This window comes from Scleropages formosus, chromosome 18 (assembly GCF_900964775.1).
Source record: "Scleropages formosus chromosome 18, fSclFor1.1, whole genome shotgun sequence".
NCBI classification, from domain to species: Eukaryota; Metazoa; Chordata; class Actinopteri; order Osteoglossiformes; family Osteoglossidae; genus Scleropages; species Scleropages formosus.
This window is the reverse complement of record NC_041823.1, coordinates 19,818,403-19,834,867: the sequence shown is the minus strand read 5'-3', so window position 1 is coordinate 19,834,867 and position 16,465 is coordinate 19,818,403. Positions and strand designations below refer to the sequence as shown.

General features: G+C 44.0%; 1 protein-coding gene across 1 annotated transcript; it reads right to left on the bottom strand.

Annotated features, from left to right (window-relative positions):
- Window positions 1-104: 104 nt before the first annotated feature.
- LOC108922132 (uncharacterized) lies at window positions 105-15,441 on the bottom strand. Its single transcript, XM_018732054.2, has 9 exons — window positions 15,122-15,441; window positions 12,006-12,062; window positions 11,261-11,281; window positions 10,809-11,111; window positions 10,174-10,470; window positions 9,461-9,748; window positions 9,119-9,297; window positions 4,439-4,531; window positions 105-4,281 (listed from the first exon to the last, which is right to left on the bottom strand). The coding sequence occupies exons 2-9, from the start codon at window positions 12,049-12,051 to the stop codon at window positions 3,754-3,756; spliced, it is 1,755 nt and encodes a 584-aa protein (XP_018587570.2). The 5' UTR covers window positions 12,052-12,062; window positions 15,122-15,441; the 3' UTR covers window positions 105-3,753.
- Between the last annotated feature and the right edge of the window lie 1,024 nt (window positions 15,442-16,465).

The following is a 16,465-nucleotide window of genomic DNA, read 5'->3' as shown; positions in this document are numbered from 1 at the left end:
GTGGGGTCATGGCAAGCCAGACCCTAACTTGGCAACACAGGGCATGAGGCTGGAGGGGGAGGGGACACACCCAGGACAGGACGCCAGTCCATCGCAAGGCACCCCAAGTGGGACTCGAACCCCAGACCCGCCAGAAAGCAGGACCCGGTCGAACCCGCTGCGCCACCATGTCCCCCGACCTGTCAAGTAGGGAGTGCAATTTATACTCAACCACCCACATATATGTGTCCCTTTCCAACCAACACGACAGCATTTTGGGATGTTATTCAGCACGCATCTAATAATTTTATTCCTACACTGCAGTATAATGTGAATTTCAATTACGTTTACATCTCAGCCAACGCAGTCAAGGTGTGAGCTTGAGTTTTAATAAATTCCACACAACCCAGCGTAAATAACGTACTAACAAGGTTAACCTTTTTCCTTGCAACACTCATGCATTTGTATGGATATCCATGCACACATTGGCTGCGTTTCAGAGACACCTTCATAGCTGTATTAATACAGATACTGCGGCCGCTTCCCTGAGCCCATCGACAGACGCTGACTGGTTTCACACAGTAATGCAAACATAGGCAATAATGTCTTCCAGGCAAACTTTCAGCATGCTGCAGTTGATTTTTTTCGTTGTGCGCTTATGTAAATATGAGAGCCGATATAATAAGTCATTATATAATTACATCAGTGATAGTAGCAGATAGTAGTATTAGCGTTAGTAAAATATTACTTGTTCTACAGTATCTAAGGTTAGCATTATCAAAATAACATTCTCGTGAGATGGGATTATTGGGTCAGGGGACAGCAATGCAGGGTTTCAATGGTGTCAGCAGAAAGGAGAGAAAGGCAGATATTTCTTCACTACCTTTGTCGCACACATCCGGTACACTTCAACGAGAAATACCAGGTGGAGGCACGAATCTACCGATTTTCAGGCAGGAGTCCTTTTTTCGCAAACGAAAGACATATTAAAAATATTGTGCTTAAAAATGATGGGGTGACAGTGAATTTATGCATGCAGTATATACAGAATAACTCTATTAAGGGGCCAGAGGGAGGGCAAGGGGCAATGCGAGGGGCAGGTTGAAGGGCCGGGTGAGGGGGCAGTGCAGGGTAAGGGGTGGGACAAAGGGCGGAGCATGCACAAGGTGTGCCCCTGCGAGGAGAACCAGAGCACCGGTATTGCTATTCTGGATCTTGCCAGATGTGGGAATCCTCCCTGGTTCCTAGAAATGAGAGGAGGCCCAATGTCTCGGATGTAGGCATGGTCACCAGGAGGCAGTGTCACCTGACATGAAGATGCCTTTTTAACAAAGGAAATGATTAAAGGGCCTTTGCAGTGAGCCATGGATCCTGTCAATCCAACGTACACCTACTGATGCGATGATCTAGAGAAATGGCATACCTGAGCACCTAAATCACTGAATTATTTAATTACTGAATTATTGTTATTAAACATGGACTATTCGCCTAATTTGCGGTGATTTTCACTCTTTCGCTTACTTCACGCTTTCGTTTTATTAGCACGTAATCATCGCACAGCTGGGTTTGAAAATCTATTTTTACAAAGAGAAATAAGTGACTGCTTCTGATTTCGGTAAAAGGGATATATTTACAAAGTATTTACTGAGTTTTGTCACATTTTCATAAACTTGTGAAAAACATCTGAAAAAGTATCAAGGTTAAATTTTACACGTTGTGCTTTCATTTAGAAAAACTAACCTATTTGCTTCGATACTGTAAACCGGAGATGCCGTTGGCGGACATTTGGGGTTTGCTAAAGCATGAGGTAGATTCAGGGAATATTACCTTTGTCTAGCATGATCTACCAGCAAACCTTGTCCTGAAGAACTCATAAGAGTTAAAGCTCAGAAGCTTAAAATGAACAATCCCCCCCACAGTGCATTAAGCATCTCTGTCTAAAACCTTTCAAAGCTTCTAACAAGGAAGACTTAACCAAAGGGAAAAATGAACGCCTGAACTGGTGAAATATCAGGTGATGTCTGTAGCGCCCTTGCACTATGTCTTCTACTTGCTCTGGATGGTCTACTTGAAGGACACGTGAAAAAAATGGTCCTCTTGCCCTGTTTCTCCATGGTCAAAGGGACAAATAAAAGAGGTGGCTCAGTTTAATCTCGATGCTTTTGAAAACACTTGTATATCATTTGTTTTCTAATTATGACGGATTCACGTGAGTTGCATTCACCGCATTTCGTGCCTTCGGCAGCGTGCAAAAAACTGGGATTAATAATTTATTTCTTTGTATGTTCTGAATGAACTCAACCTGAAAAGTTTTCCTTTCTCTCTGAAATTTTTATACTGGTGCTGTCAATTTATAGCTCCATGTGATTGCATGCATTTGATGGGACCTTATTTAATATCTCAAGGCCTTGAGTAGGGGTTACAGGGCAGTCTTTTAGTGTCTAAAACAGGCAAATTCATGTATGATGCAGGTGAAAAAACCCTCCTAAGGAAGGAGAGAAAGAAAGCATGAGTCATGCCAGCGTTTCAACGTGCCGCAGCCTTTCACGCGTTCACTCTCGCAGATCTGCAGAGGTCCTCTGTCATTTGAGTAGGAGCTCTTAGGTTCTCTCCCAGGTGTCCCCCGCATCACGACTGTCATTATTAAAACGCATTATTAAAAGGCAGGAAGATTCCAGTCTGGCTCGCTGTCTTTTCTTTAGTGGATTAGGAACTGTCATAGGGATGGCAACTCAAATTTATATTCAGGTATCCATCCAGCGTCAGAAAAATTGAGAGAAATGCTCATGTTCTATGTCCAGTTCACTGGGCACATGTCCTAGGCAAATGGGCAATCCGTGAAAGAACACTGAGCAAATAGATGGCGGCTCCTTTCAGGCTGATTTCACAGTTTTCATTTGGTGTTCAATTTGGCCGAAAAGTCCATTTAACGGAGGGATTACTGCCGTTGCATCCCAGTGTTCACGAATAGATAAATCTCAAGCGATGCTGTACCGTCCTGCATCACATATGCAGGAAAGAGGGTGTCAGATCCCGCCACTTGTGTATCATCTCAATCAGGTAATTCGGAAACATTTTCGTTGTGGTGCATAGGGATTCAAGACTGAAGCCATATGTGTTGGCTACAGAAAAACCGAGATATCCAAGCAGCGGGGATCAATTTGCTGAAATGCTCTTGATTGTAGATGTGTAATGGTGAGGAGTTCGAAAGAGGAACATTAAGCGCTCTGTAATGGGTGTGTGTTTCTCATGTGTTACGGTTGAATTAGATATTTATCCTTCGCACAGCAACAAATGGACCCTGGACTATTTCTCTAATATATACAGTACATGCAAAAATGTATTTCTTTTAAATTTCAAAATTGTATTATTTTGGCAACATATCAAGCATGTACAGTAGCGTGCAGTCATATTTTTATACCAGAGAACAAGAAAAATGGTCAGCCAAAGACTAACTGTAGACTTGATTGGTAAATTGAAATTTTGCCAATGTTTATAATGTCTCAGCATCAACCTGACATGAATGTCCAAAGAAAACAGTAAATAACTGAATAACCCCAATCAGACCTAAATGTGACAAATGTTACAGATATGAGCCTTCGGCTGTGTCAGTGCTTGATGAGTGTGCAGATTTGTATGTGAAGATCCATTCTGAGCATTTTATGATGAATATATGAATGCATCAGGATTATTTAACGTTTGGATGTAAGATTGTGTATGTGTAAGATGGCAGGGGGTTTGCCTTTAGAAGGCTCCAGATCACTGGATGTTTGCTCAGGTGGCACTGTTCTCTGCCGTATCACCCTGGTCAGGTGTTACAGTCTTGTCATTTGGCACAACGGCATCCTGACCGACGTCAGGGACAAGACAAGTGCTGGGGGTCACTTCAGAGGCAGGTGCTGAGTCTCCATTGTGGACAGCAGCGGGTGAAGCGATTGGACTGGGGTCTGCGACTCTTGGGGCAGGCTCGGGGACCGTGTGACTCATCAGGTCCCCATCCGGCGTGGTGCCTCCAAGAAGCTCAGGGGTCACGTTGCCACTTAGCTTGGAGTCGGGGGTTGGATTAGTGCTCTGCTTGGAATCGGGGGTTTGGCCTGCCGTTATAACCTCAGGACCCGTGGTGCTGTTCAGGAAGTCTGAATCCAGAAGGAACTTGTGGGAGGCATACGTCGGGGGCATGTCTGTGTCGCTGTCCAGCGGCAGGCCTGCAGTGTTGAACTCCACTCCCGAGTCACTCGTCTCCATGTTGTTCTTATCGGGGGAGAGAGGTTTGTACTGTCCTGCTCTGGAGATCTCGAGACCCTAAATAAATAAAGGCAGAATATGAAAATCATGATGGAATTGAAAAGAAGCACGAGGACACGAGAGGGAAACTGAAGAAAGAATGACACCGAGAAAGAAAAGGCTTGTCATATTCTTAGTGTCCCAGTCATTCCGTTTTCTTTCTTGGCCTGCGTACCTTAATGTTCACCTCCGTTTTCTGAGTGATGCTGTCCCACTGAGACTGCAAAGAAGACTCTTCAGTAAACCTAGCGTAAGCCTCATGAACCACCTGCGGAGGACACACAAAGGCATATTACAAAAACAAAAAAAATCATATTCATAATTCAAAAAAGATATTTTACAAAATGCACACAGCAGCATATTAGCAATACAGAAAAATACACATACAGTGCATTCAGAAAGTATTGAGACCCCTTCACTTTGTCACATTTTTTATGTTGCAGCCTTATGCTAAAATCATTTAAATTAACTTCTAACCACATAAATCTACATTCAATACCCCATAATGACAAAGTTAAAACAAGAGTTTAGAAATTTTTGCAAATTTATTAGGGATTAAAAACTGAAATATTACATTGACATAAATATTCAGACCTTTTGCTATGACACTTGAGATTTACCTCGGGTGCATCCCATTTCTACTGATCATCTTTGAGATGTTTTTACACCTTGTTTGGAGTCCACTTGTGGTAAATTCAACTGACTGTACATGATTTGGAAAGGCACAAACCTGTCTATGCAAGGTCCCACAGTTGACAATGTGTATCGGAGCAAAAGCCATACCATGAAGTCAAAGGAATTGCCTGCAGAGCTTAGAGAAAGGATTGTGTTGAGACACAGGTCTGGGGAAGTCTACAAAAAATTTCTGCAGCACTGAAAGTTCCCAAGAGCACAATGGCCTTCATAATTCTTAAACGGAAGAAGTTTGGAACAACCACAACTCTTCCTAGAGCTAGGCGCCAGGTCAAACTGAGCAATTTGAGGAGAATGTACTTGGTAAGAGAGGTGACCAAAAATCCAGTTGTCACTCTGGCTGAGCTCCAGAGATCCTGTGTGGAGATGGGAGACACTTCAAGAAGGAAAACTATCACGTCAACATTGCACAGATCTGGGCTTTATGGCAGAGTGGCCAGACAGAAGCCTCTCCTCAGCAAAAAATATAAAAAGGCACCTAAAGGTCCTAAAGGAAACGAAATTCTGTGTTCTGATGAAACCAAGACAAAACAGTTTGGCCTCAACTAAGAACTATGTCTGGAGTAAACCAGGCACTGCTCATCACCTTACAATACCATCCCAACGGTGAAGTATGGTGGTGGTAGCATCATAATGTGGGGTTGTTTTTCAGCAGCAGGGACTGGGAGACCAGTCAGGATCAATGGAAAGCTGACTGGAGCAAAGTCCTTAATGAAAACTTGCTCCAGAGCACTGTAAACCTCAGACTGGGCCAAAGGTTCAACTTCCAACAGGACAATGACTCTAAGCACAAAGACAAAGACAAGAGTGGCTTAGGGACAATCCTGTGAATGTCCTTGAGTGGCCCAGCCAGAGCCCGGATTTGAATCCAATCAAACATCTGTCACGTCCCACAGGGTCACTGCCCCTCCTGGTCAGAGGCGGCGCCACTCAGTGCCGCTAGTTAATGCGTACGTATCACCTCACAGTCTCGTAAGACACGGAGGTATAAAAGGAGCCAGCGGAGCAGAACTATTCGCGGATTCTTAATTAGCGGTTCTATGGTGCTCCCTTGGCGATTCGTAGTTTTTTTTTTTTTTTTGGTTCCCCTCAGTCTGTTTCCTAGGTGTTCATGTTCCAGTCCCAAGTGCCCGTCCCGTCAGTCCCTGCCTCTTGTTCTCCAGTCCTGGTCCATCGTTCCTGTCCGGTATTTCGTCACGTCTCGGGGTTGTGGTCAAACTCACTGAATAGCGTTTCACTGTTCGCCGTAGTTCAAACATCGTGTGTGTTTCCTGGTCTCGTGTTTCCTGTTTCGCTTCCACCGAGTGTCTTACAATACGCACAGTGCACTTCTAACATCACACTGCACGTGAGGTCATTTTGTACTTCGTCCGTGTCTGGACGTAATAGCAACGAGCGTCCGTGTCGGACTCCCGTCCGGACGCTACAACATCTCCGGAGAGACCTGAAAATAGCTGTCCGCCGACAGTCCCCATCCAATCTTACAGAGCTGAAAAGGATCTATTGTGTAGAATGGCAGAAAATCCCCAAATCTAGGTATGCAAAGCTTGTCGCATGATCATACCCAAGAAAACTCAAAGCTGTAATCGCTGCCAAAGGGGCTTCAAATAAGTACTAAGTGAAGGGTGTGAATACTTATGTCAATGTGATATTTAAGTTCTTTATTTTTAATAAACCTGCAAAATTTTCTAAAATCATGTTTTCCCTTCGTCATTATGGGATATTACAGGTAGACTGATGAAGGAACAAATTAATTTAAATGATTTTAGCATAAGCCTGCAACATGAAAAAGTGAAGGGGTCTGAATACTTTCTGAACACACTGAACATTACATTAAATTTATGCGATAGAATGTGAGGAATCACAAACAAGATGAGACGTGGATAGAGGATATATATTGTAGCACTGTGACAAACTGCCGGTTAAATAAAACTGTTAAAATAAAACGGGAAAATAGGAGAACGGCTAAGGTCATTCTGGAAGGAGCAGCACTTTGTGCCTTAGAGGTGGGACAGAGGGGAAGGATTAATACAGTGCTTTACAGGTCTTATGGGGAAGATCAGAGAATGCTGAATAAAGCAGACAAGCCAATCACTTGGACAGCTGCGTGAGAGTCACTATCCTGACATACACATTTATATACGCATATATAAAGTAGTCTAGAGCCAAGGATAACAAGAGACGGGCAATTCGTAAAATGTTACACTGTAAATCAGACGAGTTATTGACCAGTTGTCTAGACCTGTGTGCAGGAGTTTTATCTCAAGCCATTAGTCACACAACTTTAGGAGAACAGAGTAAAACCTGGTACAATATATATTATAACCTAGAGACACTATTGGACAATGCACACATTTTGCAAGTAAATGTGGTATTCAAAGAAGTACATGGAACCTTTTCACAAAGAGACATTAACATTTGGTGGAGATAAAATTCAATGCTGCGGTTTTTGCTACGCAAGATGATACTTTGCCTGCAACTTACAATGTAGTCAAAGGTACCATTTAAATGTGTTTCGCCGACACTTTCCTCTAAAGCAACTTAATATGTTTCATCCATCTATACACATGGGTAATTTTTACTGGAGTGGTTCAGAGTAAGTACTCTGCTCAAGGGTACTAGGAGGTGTGAAATTCAAACCTGGGTCCTTTGAGTTAAAAGGTGATACCTCTAACCACTATGCCACCTGCAACCAACCAGAATTGAATCAAATCTCCAGTCCAGAAATATTTATAATCCTCTGGTAAAAACAGTTTAACTTATTTTTTTATTATTCAGACACCTCAGATTATTTAGAATTATTAAAATTATTGTGAAAGGTCATTTTTATGAAGTCAATGCTAAAGATGACCATAAAAAAAATCTCTGCCTCGGCCACATAGAGAACGCTCTTTGTCATCACTTTCGTGGTAAGGAGAAATCTGTCACCAGGTGGCAGTTGTTCGGTGTCAGTGCTCAACAACCTCCACAACACGACATTCAAAAATATGTCTGGACTTTTATTATGATGGCAAAACAATTAACACAGATATAACAATACACATTAGTGAAAACTGAGATCACGTACTTACTTACACACTCACATAAAATGTGTGTGTAAGGAATCTTGTCTCATTTACATGGAATTATGTACTTATGTTGCCATTGTTACCAAAGGCACAGCTACTTCTATCAAACAGAACTACCACAGCAATAATTCCATCTTCCATCATTCCATTTTATAACTAGCACAAGATGATACCACTCGGGGCACAGAAAAATCTGCTAGACCGCCAAAGACAATGAACAAAATAGCAATTTTCTCTACACTTTTGGCAAAGCAAAACTATTTCACATCAAAGAAACAATGCATAGCTCTACAGTCATTCTAGTGTGTTAGTACCAACACAAGCACACTTAATACATAGTATAGTCATTAAATTCTAAGACTGGCCACTGTGTGGTGCTGCAGAGTTCTTATTACTGATAGCTTGCAAGTACAGCAGCACCACATGGTAGCCAGTCTGGTAACTTACTGACTGTACCAAGTCTTATCACTTGTAAATAGGACTGAATCACAGTGTCTCACCGAGCAGAGGCTTCTTGCACAGCTCCTTTCAGAGGAAGAAATGCAATGCAGATCAATTGTTATCTAACTTCCCCAAGAGGCTGCTGTACCAGGAAATGTAACACATTGCCAAATTCATCCTAATTACCAGCTGTGTGACAGTGTATATTGGTCGCATCAAACTACTGATGAACAAGAGGGGCAATGTTTCATAACTCAACAGAGGATCACAACTAGGTTCCTTTGTCAAATTAAAAGGTCCATCTGTTGGGTAAGATGAGAATTTTCTCATGATTAACTACAAAGCAGGCTAAAAGATATCAAAATAACATGAAAAAATAACAGTGGAATAAAGCGTAATTAATTTGACTAATATTGACAAATAGTTCTTAAAAAGACATCTAGTAAATCATGGTTATATGGTTAAGTTTTTTAAGGGACTAACTGAAAAGAAATTTGGTGATGCAGATGACAGACAGACGTACAAATGCACAGATGAGTTTTTCCCTTGCTTACTGTACTGCAGAACCAAGAACATCAATTGATTTTTGTAGTTTCTTCTACAGCTTCACTCCACCACCCATGATGAATCGGGCTCAGAGCCACGGGGCCTACCTGTCGGAAGGCATCACCCTCCTCTTTGCCAGCATTCCGAGCAATTTTCGCAATGGTCCTGGCCTTCTCAGCCCGGCGGCGCACCTTCACCATGCAGGACACAAGGCACACACAAAACAGGAAGGCCAGAAGCGAGAGCAGGGAGATGATCGCCACATAGAGAGAGGGAAACTTGTAAGCTGTCAGAATTTTGACAAAGAAGGGGAGAACATGCAAAACAGGGAGAAAGAGAGAAAGGTAAGGAAGGAAGGTGAGAGATAGAAATATCCACACAGACCATTCTCTGTAGAGCCCATCTCCCCATCCCAATTTCCTACCACCACCACTACCACCTCTGCTTACGCTGAACTTTCAGGTACACGTTGGACACAGGAAAACCTTCCAGGTCGGTCACTCTGAAGACGCCTTTGTCACTGACTCGGACACGTTCTAGGATGCACACTGAACCTTCAACAGAGAGCCTCCCATCTATACTGGGATCCATGGGCACGACCAGCTCTCCATGGTCCAGAATCAAGCGGGGCTTAGGGTCATTATCTGGTGTGTAGAAGATGTTGACTTTGGTGCGGTTCAGGTATAGGTTAATCTTCAATGTCTTGCCGTACTCAAGGTCGGGAAAGTGCTGGTGCTCTGGGAGAAACAAGAATAGAGCTGTCTGAGAAAGACCAGGAAAAAGGGCATGTAGGAGATGAAAGTGAAGGTAGACGTGAAATAGTGTGAAAAAGAAAGTGAAAGGTTAAGGTGGGGCAATGCTTGAGATTCATAAGCAAAATGATAGAAATACAGTCACTGTTCTTCATCTGCTTGCCCTTGGCTCCAATTTCAGCTGTGTATTTTTTTGCAATACATTTTGCAATTCCACCAATGATGATTTCTATCAAAAAGTATGTAAATGCAAAAAGTGTACATTTTAAAAGTAAATGTAAAAGATAAGGCAAAATCACTTGAAAGGTTAGAAACTGGAAAACAATAAAAATCTGCAGACCCTGTAGACTCTGTAGGGTACAGTCACCCATTCATGTTCAAATCATTGCCTTTGTCTGACACCCTCTCACCTCTCACATTGAGGCACATCTTCTTCTTCAACTTCTTCTCTGAATCATACACGGCATAGCTGCCCTCATCTGATCTGCTGACGCCATGCAGGCTAACCCTACGCTCTGATGCACTCAGACGAGCCTTATATTCGCCCACTGGCGTCCAGGACCGGTTCAAGAGCACCACCATCTGCCCAGCACTTGCATTCATCTCCATGATACTGGGCCTGAACTCCAAGGTGATTGGACCAGAGACATCATGTACGGGAATGTTAAACGTTTCTCCGTACTTCACATGGTGTTCATTGGGACAATCTGCGGGTGGGACAGAAAAAGCAGCGCTAAGGCTTTACATTTACTCAACCTCTGTGATCCACAGCCCTCCATCCAAACTATCGCAAGCATACCAATGTCTTCACAGTTTAAAACTGCATTCTTATAAAAATATTACAAGGCATCATTAAAATATGATACATATTGAACACAGTTTGAGAGTCGGCGGTTAGGAAATGTTCAGTATGTTTTAATAATCTCAAAAACAAACCTCTGCTTGAGGAGTGATTATGATTGCGTACTGCTTGCCTATTTGGAAGATTAAAATGTTTTTTAATAACGTTAAAGCAAAGTTTAAACTCTCCTCATTGTTACCGTACCTCTGACAATGAGATTGAGGTGTCTGACGTGCTTTGGGTCATCAGTGTACTTAATGATGTACAAGCCCTCGTCCTCCTCTCCCACATTCTCTAGGATGAGGTGGCTTCGGCTGTCCACCATGGCTCTGGTACTGTTTAATTTGCCATTTTTCATCAGCACCACCTCAGAAGCAGCCGGAGGCGAGCTGGGTTTGAACAGCACCACTGCCGCGGACAGGGACGAGGTGAGGATCTCTACGTCTTCCCCGAAAAATGCAGTTCGGTTCTCTGCTCTGACGGGTGCAGAGCTGGAGGAGTGATGAGCTAAGGGAAGTAATGAAGAGAAAAGGTCGGATTGATGCGTTACTGAGATGAGAAGGTGTTACTGAAAGTGTCGCTGAGTCTTTCATCAGAGCGGCAGTGGCGGTAAGGGAACATTGTTCGGAAGGTCAAAACTTAGCACGGACGCTCACCTTTTGGCTTTGCGCTGACAGCTAAACAAAAACAAAAGCAGTTACAAAGTGTGTTAAGATGAAATTCAACATTTTTCAAACTGTAGCAACTCCCCAACCCCATTCAACACAGAAACATAATCCTACCAGCTATAATGTGTATGTATTATGTAAAATATACATCATTTAAAACCGGAGAAGGTCTTCATAAAACAAAATTATTATGATAACTGAGTCTGTTTGGACAAAAAATAATTTATCTCTATACATTCATTGAAATCTAATCAGATGCGAGTTTAAGCACTGAAATTACTGCAGCAAGTAGTTGCAGCCTACAGTCAACTACAGCCATTCACTAAGAGTCTGCTCATGTGGACCCTCCCATCACGTTGTGCAGAGTGCCACAAAATCCTTGCGTATGCTTTGCGTTTCATTTGTTTCACGGAAGATGTCCAGAAGAACGTGGGAAAAGATTACGATTTGTGCAGAGAATGGAGGGGAACATATAGACAGATTCTAACGAAATTTAATTAGCATACATAAGGATTTTGTGGTCACCGTATACTTTATATTTTATGAGTAAAATTATTGTGTCAGCAAGGTCAATTTAGATTATTACCTTTCTCAGTACTGGGCAGTATCATTAATGTACAGTAATTACAATCAGTAATGTCAGTACGCATATTCCAGTTAATATGATGTGCATCTAAAAAATGCTGTCTAACACGAAATTAGCATAAGTGCTCAACTGCATTGGCATCCTTACCTGAGCACAGCAGAATGGTGAACACAACCACTTTCATCAGCTTCATTTTGGCTGGATCTGTGTGAGAAAGCAGACCAGCGTGTGCGTTAATTCATAGAGGGGGGCACACGAGCCGTGCCTGTGGACCGGCTGAGCCCCGCGCTGCATCTTGCTCATGTCGGTGCTGACGTTCTCGGAATCGGATCCATGGTTCCTTGATCGCTGTGTAAGGAATGTCCCATGAAAAAATCAGAGGACACCAGCCATGAGTAGACAGTTGGGTGTCAGTGGACCTTCTATCCAGAATCAAACCAGGCTGATTTTTGCGCAACTCACTTTCATTTTAACAGATAGACTTTCCATGTGGTTGACAAGTCAGGGCCAGAGGTGTGGAGTAAACTGACTCACAGTGGGGGTACTGCTTTCAAAACACACCTTCTAGCAGACAGCCTTGGATGCCCATGTGGAGAGCAGCAACGAACTGCAAAACATTTGCTGGCTCACTGCCCCACGTACAAGCCCACACCAGTGGATTTGACGAACATCGACGATACAGATGTTAAACTTTGGCTACATGAAGCCAATTTAACAGCTTAAAGCTTGCCCTCCGTCTCCTAAATCTTAGACAGCAAGACTGACTATCCCAAAATTACGGTAAGTAGAATGCAAAACTTGGGTCATATTACAAATTTAATTTGTTTCAATAGGAATTTTGTAAACATTACATTTCCAGACAGAGGTATGTGACTAAACCCCTTGCCTAGGTCCACTGGTGAATCATAAAATGGGTATAAAACCCCAACAAGCCTTAAAACGCTCGTTTATGCTGTTTCCGGCCTCCTTGGTGCCCAAAACAGGGGGCTCAACAACCCCCTCGGCAGCAGGTGAGTCTCACAGCAGGCTCTACACCAGGATGGAAAATATACCACAGCATTCGGCAAAACCAATTCCTAAAACACTGTATGGATTGTACGGTTACGTTCCGACTAGCATTTTAATAGATACATCCTATAATCAGATTGGCATCTGCCTTTTCATTCAGTTGTTCAGATTACTAATACCTTATCCTCATCCGCATGTCACTAAGAGCTTTCCCAGTAAGGACTGCGATGGACCAAAGCCTATCCTGAGAAAAAATAGGATGTGAGGAAGTCTGCATCCGGTGGGGGGGTGCGGCGGTGCAGCAGGTTTGGCCGGGTCCTGCTCTCTGGTGGGTCTGGGGTTCGAGTACCGCTTGGGGTGCCTTGCGACAGACTGGCGTGTCATCCTGGGTGTGTCCCCTTGTGCCCTGTGTTGCTGAGTTAGGTTCCGGTTTGCCATGACCCTGTTCGGGACAAGCGGTTTCAGCCAGTGTGCGTGAGTGTGTGAAGTCTACATCCTAGATGGAACACATACACACCTCACTCAGCACTTGATGTCAGATTAGGTGAAGTGGTTCTTTGTAGCAGGGGAGTGTGGTGGCACAGCAGGTTTGGCCAGTGCCTGCTGTGTGGGGGATCTGAGGTTCGAGTTCTGCTTGGGGTGCCTTTGCGATGGACCGGTGCCCTGTCCTGGGTGTGTCCCCTCCCGCTTTGGCCTTGTGCCCTGTGTTTCTCTGGCTCGCCGTGACCCCGCTCAGGACAAAGCAGTTGTAGACATTGGTTGGTTGGCTATTTGTAGCGACAGTGAACATCTCCCATCCATATGGCCCATGTACGCTTGCGTGAGCACAGTACAGAGGATGCAAAAAAGACGCGCATCATTGTGTCCACTCTGCAGCTCTTGCACAGAAATCTTGTAAGATGCAAATCCTTCACAAGCTGTGCTTCGATCACTGCGTGGGGAAGGTGCGATCGTCACATGGGATGGCGGAGTCCGAAGGAAGTTGTCACCAGTCTCACTTGTGCGCGACTGCTGCGCGAGGACGAAGACGCCCCTCACTTTCTTTCTCACTTTGTCTGCCATCATCAGTTCACTCTCTCCTCCAAGAGAAGGCAGCACTGCTGTCCTCCCAGAAGGGCTGCCTCTCCTTGCCAAGCTGCCACCCCAACAGTCAGTGCGACATGAGGATGAAACAAAGAGGAGGAAGAAAGAGGGAGCCCCTCCCTGCGCATCATTGCACACGAGGAGCAGAGAGAGGAGCCTCTAGTTTCACGCACAACACATCTAACAATCAGCCCTCCATCCACACCTAGAGACGGGGTTCTGTGCATGATGATTTATGATTTATGATGTATTCTTAACGCGCTCCCTGGTCACTCTGGTCACTGCGCTAAACTCCATTCACGGCTTCGGAGCGCAAATCAATCAGCGACCATCTGTTCTCTGCGCCTTTGATCTTCCGTCTATAGCTTTGATCTTCCGTCCACAGCTGCGCTGCAGAATGACTCTTGAGCACAGTGACAGGTCCCCCCAGACGGCACCGAGACAGGGATCCACGCCCCGTACAGGACATCTTGCTCGAGACACGATTAAAAAATTATGAAGAAGCGCAAAAAAAAAAAAAAAAAAAAAAAAAAAAAGTCCTCGCGCCGCGGGATATGGACGCAGAGAGCGCGTGTCGACATATCCGTGTAAACGTGGCTCACACACATCATCAGCGTGTGTTACTGTAACGGTATAGGCTACTACATATTACATACTCATGTATTCTATGTCGATCTGCTGTCTAAGGAAATGTTTGCCGATTCCCTTGCTCCACTGTCCCTCGCACACACGCATTTCCCCCCCCCCCCCCAAAAAAAATAACCGGAAAATCAGTTGTTCAAGTAATACATTATTTTCCAGTTAAGAACAGTTAACATCATGCGCAAAAAAAATGTCAAAAAATAAATTCCCCAACAATATTAACAAAAATATACGGCACCTTGAACGCATGCAATGCATCCTCGTCCTGCTGTAATAAATAAATATAATAATTACACAGTTTTTAAATGATCGCGCTTGTGCTGCCCTGTTGTAACACGCAGTACATTAAGACGAGGAAAAAACCCAAAGTGAGCCCACGGAACTATGAAGAATTGATAAGAAAAGGGAAAAGCTGCAGAATTTAACCCGTCATCTCCCAGTCCATATTAAATTTTTATCAGATCCCGCTAACACGACAGAAGAAGAAAAACAGCACAGAAAATCAGAAACGTGGCAACCAGTTTATTTACCTGGATAACGGTGTCCTCTAGAAATGTGGGAATATGCAGTGGATGAAGACAGGAGTGATCCGTGAGAGTTTTTCTCTCACGATCTCCTCGCCCCCAAAGATAAGCTCCCCGACAGAGATTCACACATCGGCGACCGCTGGCATGTTCGTCGGCTCTCGGTTTACTGGAGGCGTCGGGAAAACTCGGCTCCTTTCGGCCCTTATCGGCACCCGTCGTCTCCATTCGGCTCCTGTCGCTTCCTGTCGGTTGCTATCGGCTGCTATACTATAGGTCCCTGTCTGTTCCTGTTGAGTACTTTATTGGTCCCTCTCGGTTCCTGTTGAGTTCTATTGATCCATCTCGGTTCCTGTTGAGTACTATTGGTCCATCTGTTCCTGTCGAGTACTATTTTGGTTCCTGTTGGTACCTGGCAACTACCATTGTTTTGGCCTCTTTTTAGTTCTTGTCGAGTACTCTTGGTTCCAGTCGGTTCCTGTTGAGAACTATTGTTTCCTGTCAGTTCCTGTTGAGTACTATTGGTCCTTCACGGTTCCTTTGGGTGCTATTGGTGCCTCTTGGTTCATGTCGAGTACTATTGGTTCCAGTCAATTCCTGCTGAGTACTATTGGTTCCAGTCGGTTCCTCTTGAGAACTATTGTTTCCTGTCGGTTCCTGTCGAGTACTACTGGTTCCTGTCTGTTCCTGTTGAGTACTATTGCTTCCTGTCGGCTCCTGTTGAGTATTCTTGGTTCCTGTCTGTTCCTGTTGAGTACTTTATTGGTCCCTCTCGGTTCTTATTGAGTTCTATTGATCCTTCTCGGTTCGTGATGAGTACTATTGGTCCGTCTGTTCCTGTCGAGTACTATTTTGGTTCCTGTCGGTTCCTGTCGAGAGCTATTGATCCCTGACTGCTCCTGTTGAGTACTATTGGTCCCTCTCGGTTCCTGTTGAGAACTTTTGGTCCCTGTAGGTTCCTGTCAGGTACTATTGGTTCCTATCAGTTCCTGTTGAGTATCATTTGTTCCTGTCGGTTCCTGTTGAGTATTATTGGTTCCAGTCGGTTCCTGCTGAGTACTATTGCTTCCTGTCAGTTCCTGTCGAGATCTATTGTTTCCCGTCGAGTACTACTGATTCCAGTCATTTCCTTTCAGTTTCAGTCGAGAGCTGTTGGTGCTTCTCAGCACCCGTTGACTCCTTGTACATCAGACCCAATTTCACTTTAACAACAGAGCACAGCTGGATCATAACAGCAGTCAGGTTTTTTGCAAATCACCACAGATCAAAATTTGGCGTAACAGAGAGATCAAGTTCAAGTGATTTTTATTGTCATTCCTCTATAAAGCTTGTATACGGTGGAACGAAATG